Source organism: Haliaeetus leucocephalus, unplaced genomic scaffold (genome assembly GCF_000737465.1).
Source record: "Haliaeetus leucocephalus isolate CR32 unplaced genomic scaffold, Haliaeetus_leucocephalus-4.0 Scaffold556, whole genome shotgun sequence".
Classification (NCBI taxonomy): Eukaryota; Metazoa; Chordata; class Aves; order Accipitriformes; family Accipitridae; genus Haliaeetus; species Haliaeetus leucocephalus.
In genome coordinates, this window is record NW_010972992.1 from 648,839 (window position 1) to 675,601 (window position 26,763).

At 47.6% G+C, this 26,763-nt stretch overlaps 1 protein-coding gene across 3 annotated transcripts in view; it reads right to left on the bottom strand.

Annotated features, from left to right (window-relative positions):
* Positions 1-212: 212 nt before the first annotated feature.
* The window catches only part of ZBTB40 (zinc finger and BTB domain containing 40), a 35,007-nt gene continuing 8,456 nt past the window's right edge, over positions 213-26,763 (bottom strand). For 2 of the 3 annotated variants that reach the window (XM_010577158.1, XM_010577157.1), the window contains exons 4-17: positions 26,158-26,338; positions 25,483-25,625; positions 19,424-19,616; positions 14,554-14,687; positions 13,399-13,567; positions 11,289-11,357; positions 7,532-7,939; positions 6,837-7,043; positions 5,837-6,001; positions 5,163-5,377; positions 4,408-4,570; positions 3,989-4,075; positions 2,780-3,000; positions 213-2,043 (exon numbers count right to left, since the gene is read on the bottom strand). In XM_010577158.1, coding sequence (XP_010575460.1) covers positions 1,852-2,043; positions 2,780-3,000; positions 3,989-4,075; positions 4,408-4,570; positions 5,163-5,377; positions 5,837-6,001; positions 6,837-7,043; positions 7,532-7,939; positions 11,289-11,357; positions 13,399-13,567; positions 14,554-14,687; positions 19,424-19,616; positions 25,483-25,625; positions 26,158-26,338 — 2,547 coding nt within the window. In that variant the 3' untranslated portion in view covers positions 213-1,851. The remainder of the gene's footprint in view (positions 2,044-2,779; positions 3,001-3,988; positions 4,076-4,407; positions 4,571-5,162; positions 5,378-5,836; positions 6,002-6,836; positions 7,044-7,531; positions 7,940-11,288; positions 11,358-13,398; positions 13,568-14,553; positions 14,688-19,423; positions 19,617-25,482; positions 25,626-26,157; positions 26,339-26,763) is intronic. The other variant, XM_010577159.1, reaches the window with a different exon arrangement.

Consider the following 26,763-nt stretch of genomic DNA (forward strand, 5'->3'; position numbering starts at 1 on the left):
CTTCAGCTTTGCAGTGGCTCAAGGGCTCTCCACACCTGCCAGCCCAGGAGCTGAGGAAGGCCTGGGAAGGCTAAGAGGAGCTTCAGCAAAGGTGCAGAGGCACCTGGCCATTAGCACTAATCCTCAAGACCTTGAGCACCATCTCCTGGTCATTCCTGGACTCAGTGGCAACTTAAACTCATGCATCCCCCACTTCACCATCACCTCAAAGCCTGTACATGCAACCAAGGAAGAGAAAGGTGGGAGCCCTTCAAGAGATGTGCAACACTTCAACGGGGTCATATGCTTGCTGCCACACAAAAAACGCCATGCAGAACATTAGCTCCACCAAGCCGCTCCCCTGGGAGCACCCCTTGCTGTTCACTTCTCTCCAAGTTGTAATAGGAACAACAAACTATCTCACTGGCACAACCACCTTGGCATGCTCCTGTGTGACCATCTCTGACTGGTGGCTGTGAGCAGCCAGCACAAGATGCTGCTGGAAAACTCCAATCTGTTCATCTCTTGTGCTCTCGCGGCTCTGGGCAGCATGATAAAACGGGTGCTGCTCACTGCAGGGTCTCAGGCTGCAAGATGCGGCAGGGATCACCACTCAGTATGTAAATATTGCAGTGGCAGAGTTCAACCTTTTGGCATGAGGGAAAGGAAGATAAATGCTACCAGTCCCCTCAGAGCCACAGGAACCCTGCATCTATCTAATTGCACTTCATAATTGATTCAGCAAACCATTAATTATCAGATTATATTTTAGGAAACTGCAGATAAAAAAGCTTTATGAAATTTAGCCTTAAAGGGGCCAGTATGCTGCAATGAAGCTGTTGCATCGTGCTGGCACCAGAGGAGCAAACTTTACAGTAGGTATCTGAATGCATTTTACAAAGCAATGCCCTGTGTGCCACGGGGAACTTCTATGTGCAGTCACAGCAGCTATTGCACACTCAGACAGAAATGCCTTCATCAGATCCAATCCACTGATACCAGTAACGAGGGCCCCTGGCATGCAGGCACAGCTCCTTCTCCTTTCTCAGATGTGGCAGCTCCAGCACGTGCTCAGTGAATTAGAGGAGGGGTGGGAGATCTCTGGGCTGTTTGCTTGCAAAGAGGATGTGGATGCCCAGACCTGCCTGTGACCCCTCTTTGTAATGGACAGTCGCAGCAAAAACATGGATGGGATCAGACCTGTGCTACACAAGATATTACCTAAACAGCTCCAAAGCCATTTAGCACAACTCCCAAGAAGTCTCTGCTTGAGCAGAGAGGCCCAAATGTCAGCTCTGCGCTGGAGGAGTTTTCTAGCTGGCACAACAGGCAGCACAACGGTACATGGGAGAGCAACAGAAGAAACAAAGCAGCCCTTACTCACCCTGCAAAGCAGCAGATACCTGTGAGCACATCACTGATTCAGCCATAAAAATCTCCACCTTGAATTCTCAGGACAGCTTTTTCTTTGGTTTCACGTACCCATACCACCCCAACTTTGTCCTGCACTAGTCTCCTCTCCTCCACTCTGTTCACAGCAGTGGAGGAACACACATGAACACACCATATTCCCATCTTTTCCTCTGCTTCTTTATTTCTCTTGAGCCGGAAGAGATGGGTGGTCCAGCTCACCTGAGCTGGCAGCTGCTGACTGCAGGGAGACTTCCCAGGCCCTTGTGAATGTCTACAAATCTCTCCAGTCCATGGCCATGCTGTGCTTGCTGCATGCCATTTCTTTCGCGTTGACACATAGCCAGGGTTGCTTTCCCAAAGAAAGCCTGAATCTCCCTGCTGGAGCAGCACATTGAGGTACAGCTCCTGAACGAGTCTAGTGGATACCAGGCGCCATGCACGGGCACCTGCCACACGCTCTCACTTGGCTTCTTCACAAATCAGAGTGACTTTGTCATCAAACAAGTCCTCCATAGTCACTGCCACCAGCTCGGAGCCAGTTTGGCTCGCTTGGGATTCGGGCAACGTCACAAAGACTTGGGAGCCAGCAAGTTGGGCGTTGTCGAAAGAGATGATGTGCTCTGCTGCTCCTTGCTCTGATGTCTGAATCACCTGCATGGAAGATGACCTGAGAGTCAGACACTTACAGCACTGCTTTCCCCACAATCACTTTGCTACCCACATCTTTCCCAGCCCCAGCTCTAGTAATAACATTTAGCTTCACACCAGAGGTCTGCAATTACAATAGGCATGAGACTAATGGGAAACACCAAACCACATACACCAATGATGCAAAAGAGAAGAACAGAGAGTAATTTAAATATTTCTCTCCACAAAATTGCTATAATTTAGCTCCACAAGCAGTTGTAGACAATAAACACTCTGTGATTATCCACTGGAGGAATGCCAGCCCAGGGAATCTTGTACACTGGGCTCCCTCATCCGAGGAGCTGTTCTCCACTGATGGCTGAGGTATTGAAGAGCAAGAGTCTGGGTTCAAGCCTAGCATTTGTCCAACAAAACAGCTATAATCTCACAGGGTATGTCATCTGCGTTCTAATAGCCTCTGAGTAACCAGGCACCTCTGCACACACTGTCAGTCCCTCCTCATCGGCTCCTGAAAACCAGGACTGAGCTGCTTCCCCTCCAGCAAGCCCGCCTCACACTAGCACAGAAATCCTAGAGCACTGTGGGCTGAAGGGCTTGCATCCTGGACCCCTCTAAGAAGGGGGAATTGGGGAGCAGAAGGGGTGACAGGAGCCACAGGGTGGATTTGGGAAGAATAAGAGGGTTGGAGGGGGAGGTTGGGTGAACAACCGCGAGGGCTGCAGCACAGAGCAATCTGTACCTGCACAATCTGGGCCGTGGTGGCTTGGGAGAAGACCACCTTGGGATGCTCAGCACTGTAGTGCCCCTCCAGCTCGCCCTGGGAGGGGAAGAGCTCCCCACAGAGCTTGCAGGTGAAGGTGCTCTCCGTCTGCTTGAAGTGCTCACTGGTGACGTGGTTCTGCAGGGCCCCTGGGAAGCGGAAGGATGCTGAGCAGTACAAGCAGCAAAACAGCTGGGAGCCTGCAGGGAGAAGCACTGCCCTGAGCCTGGGCTGCGATGGCCAGGGTCAGCCCAAGGGCACAGGGAGCTGCAAATAGCCAGGACACACAGCGCTGAAACCCACCAGGGACTCAAGGCACAGCACGTGCCAGTGTCCCTTCTCTTGGCTACACCACTGTCTGTCAAACAGTTTGTGGCCGTTCAGATCTGATTCAGCTCTAGCTCCCTGCAGCACTGGCATTCTGAAACCAGGCTGGTGTATCTGATTGTAGCCACAGCTGTCCCTTCTTGCAGACAGCTCTTCTCCCTGTTCCCTCGCACTGTCCAGCACTGCTCCTTGTTGGCCTGGCTTGCACTTCCCGATTCAGCTACTGCAAACCCATTATCCACCCCAGAGGCTCTCTCATCTCAGAGAGAGCTATGTCTAGGTCTTCTCCTTCCTCACTCTCCAGGCTATGGTTGGCCACCCCCTCCAATGTCTCCTGATCCACCTCCTCTCCTGCTATCCCATGCACAGCCCTGGGGACCCACCTTTTGTAGTAGTCTGGTCTGTCAGTGCACTCTGTCCTCACAACATTGCTTCAGCTTGCTCGCTTGCCAAAGGGCCCTTGATGTGGTCTCCCCAAGCCCAAGGCCCTCTCTAATCTTTCTGGTGCTAAACTCCTTTTTTAATCCAGTCTCCCACTAGCTCTACCCTCCACAAACCCCAACGCTCGGGGTTCAGTTCCTCGTTTCTCTATGCTGATGTCTCCTCACCTGCACTTAGCTCTCTGCTGTAACAAGCAAGTCCAGATCCCTCCTTGACTCCAGTGGCTCCAGAAGCTTAACAAACATGTCCCAGCCTCACCAAAACCAGTGCTTTTCCACTACATCCATATTTTCTGTTTCCTCACACTCTGCTTCCTTACCATGTCCATCTTCACTCTCCCGCTTAAAGCTTAGATGTCACTCACTGATAGGAGCAGTCATTGCTCACAAGGTAACATGAACAACAGCAAATGTAACAGACCTGAGTGCCTGCACTTCACGTGGACCTGCAGGAGGGCCAGCGTGGGGAAGAGCTCCTTGCACGTCTCGCACTCGTGGAACTTCACATCTGCAAACAAGGGCAAGAACAGAAAAGCATGCACCCAAGGTCTTCTACAAGAGACCTTCCAGACCAGAGCTCTGTTAATACTTCAGCAGCACCACACATGCATACAGACATGAGGAGCATCTTTGAAGATAAGGCAGGAAAAGGAGAGGCCAAGAGCAAGTGAGCTGCAAGACACTGAGATGAGACTTGCCAGAAGAGATTGCTACAGGATACAAAGAATCTACTGTGATTTGCAGGTAAACAGGATGTGCAGCCTTGTCCTATCAGAGTTATTACTACATCTCTCCCAGCAGTCACCACACGGTTTTGTTCGCTAAAGAATGGGCCATTACCTGTGTGCTCTGTCTTGACATGCTTTCGGTGAGCAGCAGTGCTGGAGAAGGTTTTGTCACAGGAGCTGCACTGCAGGGAGGAGAACTTGGAGGAGCGGTGATTCTGAGCTGCAAAGACATCAGGGTGGTGGGTCCGGTTGTGATACCATAACCCTGACAACTGCTGCAATGATAAGGATCAAATCATGGTTACAATTCAAAGCCTTTCCAGGGGCATCATGACAGCAAGAAACTGTGTGGAAAGCAACAGGAACAGTGGGGTTGTACTCAGCAGATACAAGACCTGCTCATTCTCCCACAGGACAAGAGCTAACACCTCACTTCTGTTTCTCCATTGCCCCCGAAAAGCTGAACACTGTTGACTCCCTCATCCTCATCTCACTCACTGCAGGTCCCCTTTTGGCATTGAATTTCTGCTCCCTTGTAGGAATGCGCTCCCACACACACTCCCACTGAGGTATGCCATTTGCAACACAAGTATTTTTATTTCTACACTTCTTGGCAGCTAGATACTTAGGTGAAAGGGATTCGTCAGGGTCTAGATGGGCAGGTATGTAGCCCTTTGCAGTCACGGCCCATCTCTCGCCATGGACTTGCCTTTTTCCTACAAACTCTGCCTCCTCTGTGCAATTTTTCCTTCTGCTGACCACAAACTGCTCCACTCAGTGCCCATGGCCAGGAGAGACATCCTGGTGCAGGAGTGGGCAATGGTAACCTCCAGCACATGAGACCAAATCCTTGCTGCACCAGCTCACCTGGTAAGCTTTGTCACAGATCTCACAGCTAAAGGGCTTTCCTCCGACATGAGTCACCATGTGGCGCTCCAGGAGGGATGGGGCGCTGAAGACTTTAGTGCAGGTGGGGCAGGGGTGGTACTCCCGAGAGTGGGCCTCATGGACGTGCTTGCGGTGCTCCTGCAAGGTGGCAAAGCTCATCCGGCACTTCTTGCAGTCATAGGGATCTTCAATGTCTGCCGCCCAGAAATGCCCAGAAAAAAACCACAGGGGACAAAGAAATCAAGGAAAAAAAATAATTAAGAGGGGATTTCACAGGGGGAGGAAAGAAAAGGGAAAGAAAAACTTGTTACTTCCCAGACAAAAACTAGCACTGGAGTTTTGGCTTTGCATAGAGATGTTGCTGCTCCTGCTCACCTACAGCTTCCCATGGTGGGTTCCCAGCAGCTTGCAATTTGCTGGAAGTCACCCCTACCATTTTCTTTGGGATAACCCTACTCATAGCATCAAACCACTAAAGAGTCTTGCTTTTCTTGAGAGGGAAAAATCCCACCACAAGACTCCCAGACAGCCTCCAGGCACCAGTAACACCCACACAAGCCTCCCCTAGCACAGATGGGTCTGCCATGACCCCACAGAAGCTGTGCCTCGCAGGCTGGACGGCCCAAGCCAGGGAGGCAGCTGGCCACACTCACTGTGGAAGGTTCGGAGGTGGATGGAGAGCCCGTTGGCCTGGCGAAAGCCTTTCCCACACTCCCGGCAGACGTACGGCTTGTCCCCCGTGTGAGTCCGGACGTGGCGTGACAGCTCAATGGACTGGGCGAACACAGCATCGCAGTACTGGCAGCCGTACATCTTCCCTGCAGCGACACCCAGGGTGAGAGCCTGCACCTAGCAGGACAGTAGCTCTGTCTGGACTATGCCTAATTTCAAAGGGAGGGGGAAGAGATTGTAAAGTGGACAGACTTTCCTGTGGTAGCCAAAGCGTAACAGCACAGAGTCAAAAAGTCCTAGAGGTGCTGGAGAAAACCACAACTGCACAGGAAATATTAAATTACTACAAACCTCAAGTATCCAGAGGTACTACACACTGGTGTGCCTCATGTTCAAAATTAATTGCCCAACCGCATCACACTAGTGCAACAGTGGGAAATACACCCAAACGTATTTCTTACAAACACAGCAATGCATCCTCTGTGCCGATCAGCTGGAAGAGGCATACTTAAACCCCAGTAGCACATGGGGCTGAGTGCAGGGGCAGAAGAAGCACTGGCATGAAAAACTACGTGAAATTCAGCTAGAGGGAGGGATGGGAGAAAGCTGGTTAACCAGAGGGAGAAGGATGCATCACAGGAGTCTAGATGTGAGGGGACTGAGAGGAGCTACTCAGGAGAAAAACAAGGAAGGCAGAGGAAGATCCCTTTAATGGAGAGCAAACTGCTAACTGGGTGGCTAATCAGAGGACCATGGAGTCCTTGTAGGAGTGGAGTCTTGTAGGAGTAAGGGCATGGGAGAAAAGCAGAGTGGGGAACTGCAAACAAAACCGTGCAGGTGAAGGAGATCTGGGAGCAGCCTGCTGCCCAGGACTCCCCCAAAGGATGGGGAAGCAGCCAGGAGGCAGATGGAGGAACAGAGCATGAACTAGTGGATGGAGCAAGCGAAGCCCATGGCCAGGCTTCCACAGGGAGGGCTCACCTTCAGCGTGCTTCTTCTTGGTGTGGTACGCAAGGGCTGAGGCCTGCATGAATGTCATCAGGCAGTGCTTGCACATGAAGGGCCGGTCCCCTGTGTGCAGCCGCAGGTGGTTCTTCAGTGTGGAGTTGGCCGCAAACTTGGCCCCACACTCCTCGCAGGTGAAGGGCTTCTCATCAAAGTGCTCCGTCAGCTTGTGGTACTGCATCCCTGGGGAGGCAGGCAGGACACCCAGGTGGCACCGGTGGGACCCACTGCCAGCCCTGCCTGACCCTGCTCAGACGCACCAGTCCACCCAGCCTGGAGGTCCACCAGCCCACCCATGACACCGGGGGTCGACCGGTGTCCTCTGGCCCAGAGGTCCACCATGATATCATGAGCTGCCACAGGGAGGGCAAAGAGACTCAAGTCCTCTTACTCATCCTGCTAAACCAGCCACAGAACTGAAACAGCTTGATATTTTTGGAGGCTTTTAAATTTGCCAGTAGCCCCACTTTTCTTTGATGAGCCATGTGGAAAACCAATTAGGGAAGAACTAATCAGAAAGTGGTTGTGCTCAGTGGGGCAGGAGAAATGAGCTGAGCTGTGTTTCTCACACACAGTGCTCACAGAGCTGCAGGGAGGAGGAGGAGATTTCAGACTATCACTTTATTATATTGTCCAGACTTTCCAAACACCCCTGCTCCCACCAACCGTACCTGAGGCATGAGCAAACTCTCGGCCACAGATGTCACACGCCACAGGGAGACGCTTTTTCTTCTTCTTGGCCATCCCCATCACTCCGTGGACCTCCAGCTGATGCTTCTCCAGCTCCTTCTTCGTCGATTTGACCTCGCTGCACTCCTTACACTGGATTTGCTTTCCTCTGGCCACCCGACAACGTTTCATGTGCACCTTCAGGCGGCAGTAGAAATGGAAGGTCTTATTGCAGGCTTTGCAGACAAAAGTCTTCTTGGAAGAAGCTTTTTCTTGGGGTTCCCTCAGTTCCTTGGCAGTGGCATCTCCCACCTTGTCCTCATCTTTGTCCAGAGCTTCAACTTGGGATTCACTGTTCACCTTCCACTTCCTGATCCCAGGTTTCTCCCCACTTCCCTCAGTCAAGAGACCTACAGAAAAAGCAATTCCTGATTCAGTGGTGACCACTAGGACTAGGCACCAGCCCCTCAGTCTCCCATCTCCTGAATGCTCCTACACAGACAGTTGTCCCTGAACAGCAATAACAGACAAGTATCAGACACGCTGTCCCATCACAATGGTGGCACAAGGCTCTGCCCAGAAGTAGCTGTGGCCATGGATGGTACGATGCATGAAAGACCAGACCTTGAATTTCTCTACCCATGAATAACAGGGGTTGGATGAGGTGGCAAGAGCCAGGGCCAGATTTTCTAAAGAGCTTGATCCTCAAACAGGAACAACTTTTGCTTCCAAGCATCTGCCTCTTGCTCAGACACGTGAAGTTACAGCTGTGCTAAAATGTTTGAAGATCTGAGCCTCAGGTATGCTACTGTCTAAGTCTGCCATTGAGAGTGGATATCCAGCCATTAATTACAAGAAATCTCAGGAACACTTCCCAAACACAAACTCTTTGAAAGGGAACAGATAATCTTGCTACGATCCTTTTGAATTTTTTGGTTAGGGCCCTGAGGTATTCTAAATCACTCATTACATTCACTTCTTACAAAGTATAATGCTTTTCTGAGTTCCTGTAACACCATCATCTCAAAAAGCACAAGCTGGAAAATTCACCTAGGATCTCAATCTACAAAAAAGACCCACAGGGAATGCATATATGGAAGAAATCAAAATACAAACATATATTTGGCTTCTTTGCTTTAATGAGAACCATGCAACTGTGTGGCCATGGAAACCAGTGCAGACTTCTCCTTTTGCCAATGCACAGGAAATTCACACTGTGCTTGCAAAACTTCATTTCTACCTTCCTCACTATGGGAAGAGCTCAGCAAGTGTCCTCCCTGCACAGCGCTACTGTCCTGGATTTCCAACCCAACTAGAAACTAGATGATATTCCAACACACTTGGAAATCTTAAGATGTCAAGTGGTGACCCACCAACCAGTGAACACATCAAGGGAGAAAAAGACTGGAAGACTGGTTTCCAGTTTGACCTGCTCTATAAAGATAGCAATACGCACCTTTCACCTCTAAGGTCTCTTCCCACATCCCTACAACCAACACTGTCAGTTTTTCTGACCCAAGTGAAGAAGAATCTTTAAACCTGATGATGATGATGAATGTGGATGAGGATGAACGTGGAGGAAGATGTGAGCGTTAAGGACACCAGGACTGGAAACATCTAGAAGTACCACTATGGCAGCAGGGGTGCAACCTGAGTCAGATGAAGTGGAGTTTTGCCACAGACCCTAGCGGGTCAAAAGCTGGCTCATGGTCCTCCTGCTCTTATGCCTGTGAAAATGGTGTTCAGGATTACAAATCTTTAGCCTAGCCAACAGCACAAGACTGTAATGGTACAAAGGCAGGGGGAGCTCTCAACTTAAGTCCACCTTCATGGGGAAATACATAAAGGGGCTCCAGGAACAGCTCTCCATCTTCAGGGGGATGCTATTACTCCCAGAGAACAGTTTTGAAAGAAAGCTGAAGCAGATCACATGAAATTGATGGCTAGGTACCTGCACCCTGTAGTCCCGTGCCAGTGTAATATATACATCCTGGATGGCAGGAGGAACCTTGCCATGATGGAAAACATCCTCAAAAGCCTTTCAACATCTGGCTACCATGAGACAGGAGAATGGGAGACATGCTAAACTGCACGACGCAAAGCTGATGTGGCAGTAAGGTCAGGCGTCAGGTTGCTGAGCTTGCAGGTTTCTTTAACAGCATCAAGTACCACAGGCTGGCTGCTGCCTGAACAGAAGAGAGGACACATGGCACTGCTACATCAGGGCAGCAATTCCTTTCCACTTGGCAGCCAGGTTGTCTGCCAGAACCCCTCCTATGGGTGAAGACAACATTTCATACCTCATGAGAGCAGCACTGAGCAACGGACATTACCCAGCCAACTTCTGTCCTTGGAGATGTAGGAAGCTTAGAGGTGAGCTTGAGTGCCCTCGTGAGAAACAAGACCAGAGTGAAGAAGTGATTGCACATCAAGTTTGAGGGGCAGTAACTTAGCATGCCTTGGCCATGCCCCTGGCTGAGCCTCCTGGGAACAGACAGAGCCCAGGGTAAACATACACCAGAAAAGGTCCCAGACAGGAATTCCCAGCTATGGGGTCGTCTGCGACTCTGGACTCCGCAGCACTTTCCACTCTCTGGTGGCAAAGACATTCAGCACTGGAAGAAAAACCCTGCTATTAATTACAGTGTATTTCACACCAAGTTCTCTTTCTCTTTTTTAAGTGGTCTGCTGAGTCTATAATCCTGGTGGCTGCTCTACCCTCCCTGCAGAACTCCAGAGGCAGAAGATCTCTTAGGGTGTGACCATCCCATCTCTCACTTCTTCAGCTTAAGCTGGAAGAAAATTCCACCTACCCCTTTGCATCTTGAAGGTCATTCCAATGTTTGCTGACACGCATAGTGGCTTCTAATGCAGAACTTCTACAGAGGAGAATGGCATTTGCTTGCAGACCCTCCAATTTCACAATTCCAGGGGCTGACCCAGGCCTAAGTTAGATGGCCTAAGTTAGATGCTAACTGTCATTTTTAAACACAAGACTATGCAGAGGAAAAGCCTTTTTGCTGGAGTTCTTGATGCATTTCTGAGATTTGAAAGTGAGACATATTTTGACAAACATGATCTCCCAAGAAGTGATTGCATGGAGACCTGGAAAGCAGCTGGCTAAGGAGAAGGTTGTGGAGTTGGCTGGAAGAGCCAAACCTCATCCTTGCATGCACCAGCTGCCAACAGGGAAAGTGCTCTGACTACAGAAGGCACCCAAGGAGAAACCAACAGATTTCATATTGTACCTCCACCAAAGAAACCAACCCATTACTTTGGTGATGCTGAATGTGGTTGGGGATGGACACAGACAATTTCCTCCACAGGGATGCCTAGTGCTTTCCAACTGCTTCAGCTCACCTAAATTAAGTACCAGAATTATTTTTTTTTTATTCAGCAGAGATGTAAAAACCGTTGCCTTCAAATGGAAACGCAAACTGTACGCATCTCCACACAGCACATACGTTCTTCAGACATGTAAGATCGCCTCTGTTTCAAGTGGAAGCTCACATCCCTCAAACATGAGGCCTGCAGTTATCACTCATATCTCATGCCAAGACCCACATGGCTATTGATCCATAAAGCCACCTGCAACATCTAGGGCTGGTAAGCAGTGATATCAGAGCTGAGGAGACTGGCCTAGAAATTAAGATATGGAAGTTCAGTGTAAAGATCTGTAGGATGCCAAAAAGGGGCTGGTAACTGGCAATCCTCCTCTGAACACTTCATACAGAATATACATTTTTGCCAAGTAAATACCATTTTTCCAGGGCTCTTGTTTTTGATGTTGCTTCTTGCTTGATTTCGTCTCAACCTTGGCTTGAAGCCCTGCAAAGACACTTAGTAACAGCAGTCTGCTTTCTTTGATATTGGTGCCAGAGAAGCAGGCATCTGCCAGAGCAATCTAGCTGACTCCCCAGGTCCCTCACTGCAAGGTGTTCAAGAGCTTAGGTGGGCTGCACATTCACAGGCACATGCAATTGCTGTTGGCTTACCTCCTCTAGAGTCACCAGGGCATCAGCCCTGGCACATCGCAAGGTCAGACAGGGTCAAGGGGAGTAGGACAAGCGCCTGCAGCTTTCGAAGGAGACAGAGAAGGAATGGCAGATAAGAAGGAATTGCCTTTTCTCTGGAAATCCTCATCAGGGCCATTACCAGGTTAAAAAGCCAACTGGATTGGTGGCAACTCTTGGTGGAGTTACAAGAGAGGACCTAGATCTGAACTGGGCATGAATACTGGATCTACAGTGTAGGACATCTCTCAGGGAGACCACTAAGGCCACTGAGTCAAGAAAGCAGAGCGGAGCATGTGCTATCACCCTCCAAGCCCTACGGTTAGAGCAGTAATCCAGATCCTCAGTTTCTTCTACACATGCCCCGCTCCCCGTCACCCAGTCCCTTTTACCACCCCAACATTGCCTCATTGCTCAAGAACGCAGGCAAGCTAACTAACCTAGGGTGCAGAGAGTGACCTAGGAGCGGGTCACTCTCTGTCCCTTCCCAGCACATGGGGAACATTGGCTTTGCCTGTCACTGTCAAACACAAAACAATGGTGAGTCTCAAAGCCAGGAGGCTCGTGTTCATTCATAAAGACTGATCGTGGCCCTGACCCAAATTTTCAGACAAAGCAATTAAACCTACTCCTAAAAAAAGACAAGACATTAATAACAAGCTGCTTACCCTAACTACCTAACAATCTGCTAGTATTTCCACACTGCACCGTAAGCTAAGCAGCTCTGGCATCACGAGTAAATAGGGATGGATTGAGCTGAACCAGCGCTTGTGCTTGGATGAAAAAAAAAAAAAAAAAAAAAATCACACTGTGTACATCCCAGTGGATTCTGCAGCCCAAAGAATCTGGATGCACTGGGAAACAACGCCATAAAAATGTACGTGAACAAACAGAATAAGCAAGTCACATTTGCATCCTTTTCAAGAGAACGCAAACCTGCAGTTAGCTTCCTGGCCCTCTGCTATCTTTTTCATTAAAGCACCAAATTCTGTTAAGCATTGTTCCTTCAAATGACGGATGCAGAGATACAATTCAGCTCAGCTGGAAAGCATCCCACAGCTCAGGGCAGGGTCTCACACATGGTTATTGCTATGCATTTGTTTCTGGAGTTCAACAAATTGCTATCTGCATATGTTTTGTTCATACCTTTGCCAAACTAGTACAGTATGTAACATTCCCCTACTGCTGTGGGACCCTCCCAGGGGATCATTTGCTCTATAAAGTTTATACACAGCAAGACCAAATTAAGGCACTCTAAGAAAATTAACTCAGAAAACAGTCTGGGACTACAAACTGCACCATCACGGTCATCTTTGCACAAGACAAGAGCACTCTGATGTGACCCTTCCACAGTCAGCCTGTGAAGTATCCACACATACACATATAAAGTCAAGGGACTGCAATACAAGTCCAAATTCATACAGATCCAACAATACAGGAGGAGCCAAAGAAACCCCACAGCTTGAGGATAGTAATTCTGAAAAACAAGCCAATATAGATACAACTTACATAACTAAGTTGCTTAAACACCTCCAGAGCAAGGACTGGGGTGGAAAAGTGCAAACGCAGTTAAGGAATACCAGTATGGGCTAAGTTATGGTCTCCACAACCCTCATGATGTACAAAACTTTAATATGGTGCATTTTACCAGCAGGAGAAATGCATGCTCCAGGGCTTGGATCCAGAGGTCATCCCTGTGAATCCTCCTGAAAGTACAACCTGGATACCTGGCTAGGGGTAGTTCTGTAAAATGACCTCAGGCCACCAGGACACTGAGATCCACTACCAAACTGCCCAGGACTCCTATAACTGTGTGTAAAAGATCACAGAAGGATGGAAGCCTGTGCTTTTCTTACCCACATGCCCCAGCTCCTGCATGACTGGCTGCAGGTCCGGGAAGGACTCATGGACATTGCACAGCAGCTGACAGATCTTGATGGCCGGGACAGACCTCTCCTGGGCTGTGCTCAGAGCTGCTTTCAAGGAGGCCTCTGAACTTTCCTTCTGAGCAGAAATACTCAGTAGCTGCAGAAGTAAGAAGAAGAAGAAAACATCACATGACAGAGATTTTGGGCTGTGAAAGGTCGGGATGGTCTGGGAGTGAGGGCACATCTGCTTTATTTCATCTCTACTGCTGGGAACCTGCTTTGAGAAACCAGAAAAGAAATCCCTTTCCATACAGGTCTTTGTCCCTCCACTGATGGATGTGCATGAACTGAGAGAATTTCAGGATTAAAAAGAAGTTACAACAAATTAAATTCTCAGACTTTCTGTTTTGGTATTAGCTCACTTAAAACCACCTTTCCACAGAAAGAGCAGTTCCTCAATGCCTTACACCATTACAAGCTTACCTAACTCATAAATCTGTCTTTCATATACAACTATCTCTGGGCTTTTCTCTCCCTTCCAAATCCAAACCTGCTTCAGACAGCCACTGCAAGGAGAACCAAGGTGAGAATCTGTGCATGCCCATACATACCTCACCCTTCCAGATCTCCAACAGTACCTAACGAGAGCAAGAATGAGCAACCATAGACTGCTTAGTGGAAAAGGCCAGCTTATTACTAACTAACACAACCCATTTTCTTTGTCAAAGAGGAAAAAAAGGCAAGGCACTCTGGAATGCTACACAATCATGGCATCCTCAGTGCATTTTCTAGGAGCGTTTCATTCTCATATGTCCTGGAACAACCAACTCAAATGGAAACCCACCCCCTGGCAGCTCTGCTTTCTCCAGGACTTCAGCACCCTTGCAGAGCTGGAACAATTTTGCTGTGTTTGAATACCCACATTTTCGCCAGCTGAGAATCTTGCTGGCAATTTCTTTTACCTAAAAACTCCTGCAGAATTTAATACAAAACACCCAACACACTCTTACTTCAGGAGAAGGTCACCTCCAACTTTGGATGGCTTCCCCAACCTAAGTAATGTCCCTTGATTTCAGTGCATGCTATGGCCTGTCCACCCTTTGAGCCCCAAACCATGCCAGCTCCAAGAGCATCCCCTTGCACCTCTTTTACTGCTTCTGTGAGTTGTGCCTCCCCTGGAGCCAAGCCCTCTGGGTCCACTCTCTGCTGGATGGCCTCTGAGATCAGCTTGCTGTGGCGCAGGATGATCTCAATGGCTGTGCTCTCGCTGGTGGCCACTAAAGATGAAAATAAAAAGTAAAGGTATTTAAAAAACACAAAATCCAAGGAGAACCTGGAGGCCTTAGCTTCACTTAGCTTCGTCCAGTCTGCTCCTGAAACTGACCCGTTAACAGGAGTGACTTCTTTAGGGCATAGGAAACAGCAAACAACTACAGGCAAGCTTTGGTGATACTAACTGCAGCACTGACATCCAGCATAAAACCCTAGCAGACCTCATTTCTCACTGCTTGTCCAACTTCAGGTGAGAAGATCAGGTCTTCCAAAGCATGTTGCTGAAAGAGACAGTGACAAACTCAAAAGGCAGGCATGGTTCTCCCAAGACTCCAGATTTCTTCTCTCCCCCAATTATAGACATCTCATTCTGACTTTGCAGAGAAACAGGCATATCTAGGCACAATTTGCCTCATCCAAGGACAGCCACATAAAAAGTGGCCAGATGCACCACACGCCAGAAGTGCTGGTTCCTCCAAGCTGAGCACAGAGGTGATGGAGAAGAGGAGTTCAGATGGAGGCAGCTACACCACAGGCATCTGACTGCAGGCAGGTGAACCCCAGCTTTGGGCCCACAGGGCCAACACACAAAGCTGGGCTCTGCACAGCCTCCCTCTCCTGCCCCACAAGACCACCAACCTCAACGCTCCTCAGACTTGCATGAGATTTTGACAATGATATTGGGGGAAAAGCACAGTTTAGGTTTTAAAGTAGGAAAACTCAAAGCCAGAGGCTGAGACTCTGAGGAGGACAGGGTGGTGGCTGCACACAGACCTCCAATGAAACCCATGCTTTCAGTCTGATGGGCCTCCAGCTGGTTATTATTGCAGGATGGTGGCCAGCTCTCAAAAGGCTTCCTCATTACAAAACCTGAAAGCAGAGAGCCACAAGCAAAGCACCTGTGTTTGCAGACCAAAGTGCTTTTCCAAACAGTCAATTGTTTCACCAAGGACACGGGTGTTGAGGCCCACTGGAAGAAGAGAGGTTCCCAGCCAGGGAGAGGGTGAGGAGTTAGAAAGTAGCTCCTGCCAGCAGCAGGAGAAGCTCAGGGAGAGCAGGGGGGGACACCAAGGCCATTACCTGCTTGGAAGAAAAACTCTGCACCAGATTGTTTCCGAATCTCGTCCATAAGCAGGTTCAGTGGTGCAGGTTCCCGCACAGCTAGAAGCAGCTGCCAAATGGCAGAGACTGACAAAGACCGCTCCTCCAGCGCTGCTGACACGAGGGAGGCGAAACCACCAGCCTCACACTTCACAACCTGCTCCATCGCCTTGGAAAGACCCACAGCGAGGCACTAACAAGACTGCAGCTCACCCCAGACCCAGCCTTCCCTTGCTCCCACCCTGCTGAAGACCTGGCTCACACTGCAACTCAAGTGGTGACCACTTGGAAGCCCAGCTCTTCACACAAACACATCAGCTATTTCCTCAACTCTCTCCAAAGCTGAGCATCTCTCCTCAGTACCCAAATCAGACACTCTTACTTGCCAGCCTTCAGCTTCATATATGTTACCTGCTTCACTCCCACAATGGGATACTGAGAAATCATTAAACCGAGTTCTGCTTGAGGACTGCCCCAAACCAAGCCATGACAAGTAGTAAATCAAGTCCTCAGGACTTGATAGGGATCCCAGATGGGGATTAAAGCTCAGTATCTGCTTGCACACATGCAGGAGACTGCTTACCTCTCTCTCAGTAGGAGCCAGGCTCTGTGCAGCAGAGATACCCTGCAACAGTGTCTGGGTGTCTGTGAGGAGCTCCACCAAGTTTTGTCGGTATTGTCTTAACAGTTTGGCTCCATAATCCTCTGGGGTCCATTTAGCTGAATGCAAGTGAATGAAAATAAGAACAGCTCAGCTTGCAGCACCTTCCCAAAGGGCTTCAGAGCTAGGGGATAACAAAAAAGCCAAAGCAACCAGTTGTCCCTGGGTCACTAATGCTCAGGGCCTTACGCTTAGGACACCTGGATTCACCTTCACGCAGAGGATGAACATGACAAATCAAAACACATGGCAAATCAAAACTGCTCCAGATCAAAGACAACACAGAATATCCTCTGCCCATATGCCCCTACAGAAATAGATCTCTGGCACCCAAATGCCTTCCAAGTCTCAGTCCTGGTCTGAGCCCAGAAGAAGAAGAAAGTCTCAGTCTTCAGCCGTGTTCAGCAGGTAAACATGTGGCCTTGTCTGTGAAGATAACACCTCGAGATGCTCATCAGCCTCTTCTGATGGCCTGGAATCAAGGAGACCCCATTACTGACTCTTAATTGTAGTTTCATTGAAAGATGTCTGTAAGTGAGAGTCTTTGAGCTGCTCCACTGAGAAGGAGCTCTGCAGCATGCTCCGTCTCAGCGGTGTATGACTATCAAACATGCTAACATTTTACGAACACCCAGATGGTCCAAGGTAATGAAGAACTTAGTGGGCTGAGCTGTCCTTGCTGAAAATGTTAAGGGAACACAAACCAGACTTGTGATTGCAAAGCAGCAGTAATACCCTCTTCTCTCCCTTACACCAAAGAAATGCAACTTCAACCTCATTCCTTCACCCTCCCATATCTAATTCCAAGCTGGGTCTGCTGAGGCTTGCCCCAATAAATCTGAGAAACAACTCCAGAGTAACACCACAACCCTTTAAAGACACTCCGGTATCAGGATACAATGGACTAATTCAAGAAAGAACAGTGTTTATTCAGGATAATGAAGAGACTTGGGCAAAACTTACTGTGTACCAAAAGTAATATACGATTGTACTTATTGCCAGATTAGTTGATAAATAAAACTGGAAATTGCCAAATAGATGAATCTGAAAAGGATTTTTTTCACTCTTGGAGTTACTAAATTGGAGAAGATGCATAGTTATACTTTTGTAGGAGAAACCAAAACAAAAAACTGCAGTTCATCCAAGACGTCTGTGCATGTTTTTTGTTTATGTGCTCAGGTCTTTTAATCATTTTGGTTCAGTACCAGACAGAACAATCTATTATTCACACAGCACTACTTGGGAGAAAGGCAGCTAAATACACACAGCTTGGTGAAAAAAAAATAAAAAATACAGTCTCTGGGACCCAGAAAACCTACGGTGCCAGGTAAGAAGAGAAAGATCTCCAGGATGGTGAAGGAGGCAATGGCAGGCTGTGGGAATAATCAACAGAAGATTTTGAGCTAATATGAAAAACTCCCTGGACAAAGATTTCTTGGAGACATGAGTCTACTCCCTGGCAAAGTGGGAGTACCAACCTCATTAAGTGCTTGAGCTCCATAGTGTTTAGGTATGACTTGGATGTGCCCCACATGGATGGTTTACAAATAAAAGTATCTTCCCCCTTCTCCCATTGGAATGTTTCTGATTTTATTACACAAATTTGAGCTGTTATGAATGCGCTCTCAGCTCAGCTGCAGTACCAAGGTGGGCTCCATAACCTGCATGCCCTATGCCAGTGTACAAGACATCCTCCTTTCTGTTAGCAAGACAGCACAGGACATCAAAGGCTGCCATCAGTGGCTCAAATCATTCCCTCCTTCTTTATTTCCACAGTAAGGAATATTTGTGCTTCTGTTTGCTCAAGCTGCAATTTGAGGAGATTCAACTCTATGTAATTAAGGAATGCTCCTCCTTGGAATAGGTATTACCACTAGATAATTAACCATGTTGGGAGTCTGGTGTTTCAAGAAAGCAATCGTGCTTAACAAATGACAAAGCAAACTGCCTGTCGGGAATGTTTGCTACAGAGGAAATTATCAGCATTATGAGCACAGTTTTGCCTTCTATTAAACACTCATTTACATTTCACTGCATGTTAATTTAGTTTTTAATTTTTATGTGACTTCAGAGCTGGTGAAATTTGCCTCTCCATCGGAATTGCTCAGGTGTGTGCCTAAACCCACTCAAACTTGGAAGGCTGTCCCACCAGTCAAAAGATGAGGACTCATGAGTCCCTGAATCACCATAGGCAGGCACCAAAAAATAAAACCCCACCAAAACAAAAAGGAGGGGACTAGCTATCCAAGGTCATGATGTCTAATAGAGACACTAAGTGTGGGACTCCCATCAGCACACTCTGCTCCACACAGGAGACCACAAGTCAGTGACCACCATATGCAGAAATGCTACCTGGATCGAGGACAGGTGCACAGCCCAACTAAATTTTCCCCACAATCTCCCTCAATCACAAGGAATTCACAAAGACAGCAGCCAGGTAAGACATTGCCTGTATTTAATGTCAAAACATTTATGACTTTTGGGAAGTTTCAGGTATTCGCTTTCAAAGCCAGCAAGTACCATATGTTAAGGTCACCAATGAACCAGAGTTTGGTAAAGATGCCTTCGCCTATGAAGCATTTATTATGTGAAAATTGTTCTATTTATTATGGAGACACATGCTGCTGCTGCTTTTAAGTGACTCAAAATCAAAAAGTAATTTGACACCGGAGGGAACAGTTCTCCTCTTTTCCAGAGATGACATCCTAGCTTCTACCCAATCAGTGTGAAACTCAAGGAAGGAGCCCAACAGGCTTCTGCCCAACACTGCTCATTTCATTGCAAAGCAGGGGCCTTCTTGCTGGCACAGCCCTCCTACCCCAGTGCTCCCAGACCATTTTTGTTTGAATAAAATGGCCATCCCATTCTCCTACATGAAAGTAAGATTATAAGAGCATGCTGAAGTCCAGACAAGCATCCAAACTCCCTGGCAATTCCCTGAAGCGAGCCCCCAGGCTCTGAAGTTTAGTATACCCATACCTTTGCCATCAGAGACATTTGCTGTTGCCACCAAGTTGTCTAGCAGAAGGTGGAGACCAGGGAATGATGCTTTCACAGCCCCCAGAAGTTTGACCAAACTTTCCGCTTTCAGGGTTTTCTCTTCATCTACCTTCCTGAGCAGATTGTCCATGGCTTCCCTCTGAGAGCTGCCTTCACAGCAATCCAAAACTACCTGCGACAAAGAAACAGCCAAGAACCTGTTTGTGAGAGCTTCCTATAAATTCTTGGATCTGAACAGAGATCAGAGAACCAGGAACAGTATCACAGTACTGCAATAAATCCATATCCACTGCTTTCACTCATTTGATTAACTGGGAGGTGTTATGGAGTGCTAGTTACAGGAACAATTTAACATGTCCCAGCTAATCTGACATGTGTCACCTTGAAAACTACCCTGGTGGGTTCTTCCACCAAGTGTAGCTCTTGGAAGTGGCTGACAAGCAAAAAACCATTTTTTCAAAGGAAACAAAAATGGACTTAATGATAGGGTTCAAAACAGTATTTAATCTAATAATTTTAGTAAATACTTTTTAAATTGGCAGTCTCTTTTCCCTTTGTCGTGGTTTAACCCCAGCCAGCAACTAAGCACCCCGCAGCCGCTCACTCACTCCCCCCCCATCCAGTGGGATGGGGGAGAAAATCAGGAAAAGAAGTAAAACTCCTGGGTTGAGATAAGAACGATTTAATAGAACAGAAAAGAAGAAACTAATAATGATAATGATAACACTAATAAAATGACAACAGTAGTAATAAAAGGATTGGAACGTACAAATGATGTGCAGAGCAATTGCTCACCACCTGCAGACCGACACCCAGCCAGTCCCCGAGCGGCGAATCCCTGCCCCCCACTTCCCAGTTCCTAAACTAGATAGGACGTCCCATGGTATGGAATACACTGTGAGAAGCTGAAAAATCCTTGACTCTAGTCTAAACACTACTGAGCAACAGCTGAAAACATCAGTGTTATCAACATTCTTCACATACTGAACTCAAAACACAGCACTGTACCAGCTACTAGGAAGACAGTTAACTCTATCCCAGCTGAAACCAGGACACCCTTGTCTCCCCAATTTTTCTGCTTGTCATCAAAAGACAGAGATGGACAGAAAAAGAAAAAAAAGACTCTCATTATTTAAACAAGCATCCTATTAATTGAATGATTATTTCTATGACAAGGCCACATGAGACATCTCTTATGTGAGATGCAATCACTTGGAAAAGATCTAGTATGCCAGTAGAATACCTACAAGGCTCCTACAAGGCTCCTACAAGGGAAAGCCAGTTGACAAATACAGGTTGACCTCCTCTCTGCAAATGCTGTGTTCCTAAGCATTTGAAATGTAGGACTGGCAGAAACTCTGTAGGTCACCAGCCCAGTTCCCTGCTGTCATAAGCACTACACTACACAGTCCCATTAATAAAATTATTAAGATCTGTCCTAAAACTAGTTACATTTTTGCTCCCTTTCCCCTGGTTGGAAAGCTCTTCCAGAGTCTCATTCCCCTGTTGATTCTTCTAATTTTCAGCTTAAATTTATTCATGGCCAGTGTATACCCATTTGTTCATGTGCCAACATCATCTTTTAGCTTAAAAAGCCTTCTAAACTCTCTGAGGTGTTTACCCTACCCTTCCTCTCCAATCTCTTTATAAGAGCACGATCATATTCCCTCTCAGTCATCATTTCACTTGTCTAAATAAAGCAGCTCCTCTCATAAAACAGCTTCTCCACTCCCCTGATCTTACGACTGCAGATCTGTCGCTGCTTCAATACAAATTCATCTTTTTTGAACAAGACTGGAACTGCACACAGAAATTTCAGATGAGGTCTTAATTCTTAGTTCTTGTTACTGCATCTAAATGCACGCCCTTCACTTAACACTACCACGTCATTCAGTTCTCACTACTTAGTTCTGCAGCCATGTAAGTCTTCTCCCTCTTGCAGATCGTCCTCTGTGTGGACAAAAGATCCCAGTTTTGCTCATCAGCAAGTTTTGCTAAGCATGCTTTGATATTTTTGTGTCAATAACATTAGTGTGAATATTAAGTAAGTGCCAAGAATCCCACTGGTAACCTTGCTCCAACCTGTCAGTCCTGCTTTCAGCACAATCTGTAGTTATCTCCCAATAAGACACATCCTTTTTTAATATCACCGCTTCCTCTAGTTTAACAATTTCCTCACATGAAATTCAAATGCTTTGCTCAAGTCTAGATTGAGGCAGAAAAAACCATTTTTATCTCATCAAATAAAGATTCCAGGTCAGGCAGAAACAATTTACTTGAACACCCTCTACTGCATTTTATCCCATTGTTTTTTGCTTACATGCAGTGCTGCAGCTACATATGCCCTCCAGCCTGTCCCAACACATATTCCTGTGCACCCACAGAGCTGACTGCCTAGACCAGTGTTTCCCTCTCCCACACATCTGTCCTGGTCATCAATTGTAGGGACCACTCTCAACTTGGAAAATAAAGTAATAAACCTTGCTGTCACTCTCATAGCCACGTGTTAGCTCCTCCACTCTGTTGGGGGATGCCCTTTGAGTTGTGATTTCACTTCAGCTGCAGGAAATCTCTGTTTCTGTGTTTCTCCTGGATTTGGCCCTAGGCTCAGCCGTTGAGTTTGCAGGTCATCTCCTCTCATTATTCTTTTCCTTTACTTGGTCAGACAAATGTTTGTTGCTTGTCACGGTATGTGCCATGATGCCCAGCAGCCTGACGTGCCACAGGCCTCTCTCCATACCTTAAAGTACATTTCTTTGCCTGTCGGACATTTCAGACATTCCTTGCAGGTCCTAATACTCTTCCTCAAGTTATTCATTCACTCAGGTCTGTAACCTCTCATACAAATTCTCCTCTCTTGTTCAGGATGCAAACTTCAGACAATTCTCCTACCTTTAACATAAAAGAAACTAATCCAACAGCTCCTCCTGCGCTCTTACGAGCAGCTGATCTCATTAATTAGTTTCTCTCATTTCTGAAGATCTGTCCTTTTATAGCCAAAACTCTGTTAGTGAACCTGTTGACATATCCTCCCATCTAATTCACACTGAGCTGACTCTGGATCTCTCAGACTGAAGTCCTCTTTTAAGAGAACACAAAAAGGGGTACAAGAGCAGCATCCTTTTGGGGAGTTCACGCTGTAACCTACCACTGCTCCCAGACAAGTGTCAGCAGGCACAGAAGTGATGTCCCTGGCAGTGCCAGATGCAGTGCTGACATTTTGAGACTCATTTTGACAACACCAGGTGAGATGGTCAGAAAACATCTCCCCATTCTGCTTGCAGCAGGACTTTTCCATCCCCCAGTGTGTCCAGTTAAGATCGTTCCTGCAACAGCCAGTAACCTCGCTTGTGTTGTCATTGGTACTTGTCCTAGCTCTGAAGCAGTTTGGTTTGAGCATCAAGCTATGCAGGCACTGGAGCCAAAGGGGAGGGAAAGCACATAGCTCAAAATAACCCAAGTCCCCTTTAGAAGAGAGCCCAGACAGAAGGAAAGGACGGGTGTTTCTACCAGCTACTCTGATGCTCCAGGTTCAGGGCTGTACTGTGGACTGAACTCTGAACTCTGCAACAACTTAAGCAATGGGACACCATGCACATGCTCTTCCTTTGTATCCAAGTTTATTTCTTTTAAGTGATAATCTGCATCCAAGACATCCCCTCAAATCCTCCACCCTGCCTCTCCACATTACAGAAACACTAATAAAGCCACAAAGTTAAGCACTCAAAAAATAGAAATGCTGCGTAAAAAGTTCCCCAGAAAACCAGGGATTTACAAAGAGCCTTCACAACACATCATGTACTGGTTTTCCAGCAAAGAAAATTAGACTTGCTCCATGCACAGCTTGGACCAGGCACAGAAAGAACCCAGCTGCCTAGAAAAAAGGCTGTTACATGTAAAACTCACACTTGTCTTGCTGAATAAATGTGTAGCTAATGAGGCAGTGACTGTGAGAAGAAAAAGGAAAGCCTTGTCTTTATGAACCCTTGGAGAACTAGATCCTAACTCTGCCAGCCCAGAGCTCTAGTGCAGTGCTGGATGAATCAGGTAAGACGAAACCTTCAGAGGTGGCTCCTAATTCCATGTTCGTTTTCCCAGTACTGCACATGACACACCAGAGATCTCAACTGCACATATGCCACAGGCCCACCATTTTAATTTAACTTTTGAAATAATTAAGCACTTTTCCACTTGTCTGAGGGGAGCAGGGAAATAAACAAATAAAACAAGCCTGAAAAAAGGGGAACCCCCCAAGGTCAGTCTACACTTGGCAATTTCTGCCTTATTTTCCTGTGCCACAGCAGAGAAAAAGCTATGCACCCAGCTTCACTGGAGTGCTCCCCAAATACATTTGTTATTTGCTGGGAACCTGTGGGCTAAAACAAGAACATGAAGGGATCCCATAGAGAGAAGAAAGATTTTGTATTCACAGCAGGGTTTGGAGGCTCTGCAGCAAACAGAGCATAGAGTGACTGAAGAGGATAAAGAGAAATACTGAATAACACTACCCCTTCACCAAACGAGGCAGGAGTACCTTAGTATATGATGATGCAATTAAAGGCTGTATCCTGTGCCCAAGGAACAGAATTATGGCAGAATGGTTTTGGTTTATTGTTGGGTGTTTTGTTGTTTTTTTTTTTCAATGGGAAGGAAAATAAAAAATGGCTGCATTTTAACTACCTAATTTCATTAGGACAAAAAGAAGAGTGCAGGGAAAAGGTGCAGGCTTTAAAAGAAAGACCACACTGCAACATGAACAGGCATATATGAAAAATCCTAATCTCCCCACTGCTGATGCAGCTTCCACAGCTAGGAGTTCAGCTCCAGGCACCCCCATGCAGGTGTCTGTCGACAGCCAAAATATCCCCAGCAGATGCCAAGTCCTTTGCTGCATTCACGCCTTGCTCTCTCCTCTCACATCCCCATTCCACGCTCAGCCATGCTGCTTTCAGAGGGGAAAATTCATCAGCCACCAGTCACACCCTAGCCCACGAGGACAAGGTGGATGCCTCTGTTGGCAGGACCTTCTTTGGCCCTCCTTGCACCGAGCTGCGCCCATACTCAGGGATGCTCCAGACTGGACACTTGGTCAGGCATTGCATGCAAGTGAGCAAGACAATAATTGAGGGACTTAAGAGACAGGCAGAGGTTCTCAGCCCACCTGTCGTGGCTCTGGTCAGGCTCACTCAGACAGAAAGCAGACATCATTCATGCCACTGAGCACAACGGTGCTTTCCACTTGCTATAATCCTGCGTCAGGGGAACTAACTGATGTGACAAACTAGGACAGGAGGTGTGCAAGCTGTGTACTGAACGCAGCATGCTAGGGCACCCTGCAAGTTTCAGCTGCACAGGCGGGGTATAGCCAGATCCACCCAAAACACAAAGGAAAGCAGGTTATACACAATATTTTGTCCTTTATGGTGTCTGCAAATCAGCACACATAATGCAATTGCTTACAGGAAAGCAACAGTCTTCCCCACCAACTGCTGCATTCAACACATTAAACAAGAAAAAAAAAAAAATCAGTCAGTGGATGTGCTACTCTTGCAGCAACTGTGTGATAAGAGTAAAAGCTGGGCGAGTCAGCTGAAAGGTAAGCTGATGACCAAGCACAGAAGGATGTAACTAGCAAGCAGGCAGCACAGAGGTATCAGTGGTTCTGCTGAAACCAAACTCCACTACAGAGCCTTCTCCAGGCTTACAAAAGGCATTTTCAGGGCCTACGAGGAGTACCAGGCACCTCCTCTGCTCCTCTGCCCCAGGCGCTGCTTGCAGGGGCAGTCTGACACTGTACCAGGCAGTGTTCATCCTGGTCTTGGGGTGGCCTTCACAGCTCAGCTTTCACTATTCCCACAGTTCAGCACAGAAGGACCTGAAACAACACATGTGCAGTCTATGCTGTGCAAAAGGGAGGTGAAATTGCCAGGTGAAGCTATCGCATCACTTGGCAAACCATGCGATAAGATGTTGCCTTGCAAACACACACACCCCCCCACACACCCTCACAGAGTTTTCCTTATTTCAGATTCTTTTACCCGCTTCTCCGAGGCGGTCAGGAATCCCTCTTCTGCTGCCTCCAAGAACTCTACAATGGGGCTCAGCTGTGTCACACTCTGGATCAGCTCCTCCCTGTGTCCCAGCAAGCGAGCGGTCAGTGTCTCTGCCTCGTCTGTGGTCTCTAGGGGGAAAAGGATTCAGAAACACAAGAGAAGAAACAAGTCAGTCTGAAGGAACTGACAGGCTCCTGAAGAGAGTGAGACTCTGTGAAAGATCTAAGTGAATAGCAAAGCTCATCCCAAGCACAAGCAGCAGAGGAAAACCACTTTACTATTCTCTTTAAACTCTATGAAAGGAAAACGTCTCATTTATCTAACAGAGCACAAAGCCATAAAGCAAGCTGGAGGTTAACACCAGGTTTGCAAGGCCACTGCTTTGTGTCAGACTCAAGTAAGAAAGGAGCTTTCAATCCTGAGGCTCAGCTGTGCTCTGACCCATGCTGGCTGCGCTGCCATCGATCCAGCCCTCCAGGCAGCGATGGGAAGAGCCCTGCGCTGCCTACACCCCACTGCTGTGGGACAGAAACACTCCAGGATGCTGGCCAGCACGGGATAAGCCTCCTGCATCCGAGTAAGGACACAGGGTTTCTGGAGACCCGCTTTGCCTGTAAGGTTGCCCGCTCACTTTGCCAGAGGCTGCACCCAATTCTCTACCTGTCTGCTGCAGATCTTCTCTGCTGCCCTGTTCCCTCTCCAGCAAAGCTGCTCTGAGGTTGGGATTTGCATCTTGAAACAGCTTCAGTAAAGATACGAGGGTCTGAGCATCCTTCACTTTGCTCAGCAGCTTCTTGAACACCGACTGTTCCCCCGCCTCTGTCAGACAGGCAACCAGAGCCTACAATGAAACAGGCAAATGCAGGGAAGGTTTTTAATAACAGACTCAACTGCCCTATACAAACTGACAAAAAAAGCAGAATCCTGAGGGGTTTTTTTGCTCAGGGGACAAAAAAAAGAAACAAAACAAAAAAATAACCACACAGACACACACTCAAGCTCCAGTCTGCGGCCACCAGCCCCGGGAAGGAGGGCAGCAAGCCCTGCCCGCCAACCCTTATCTTTACAGCAAGTCCCACAAACTGGAGCTGGTTCCAGTACCAGACATCTCTTAATTTCTCCCCCTAACAGCCAAACGCCAGTAAGTCTGAGACCTAATAAAACATGGTTTAAACACTGTTACTTTGGAAGCCCAAGGCTAGGGCAAGGGATACTAGATTTCACTGCAGAACAAAGACAGATGATCACTTGCACAGAAAGCAGAGA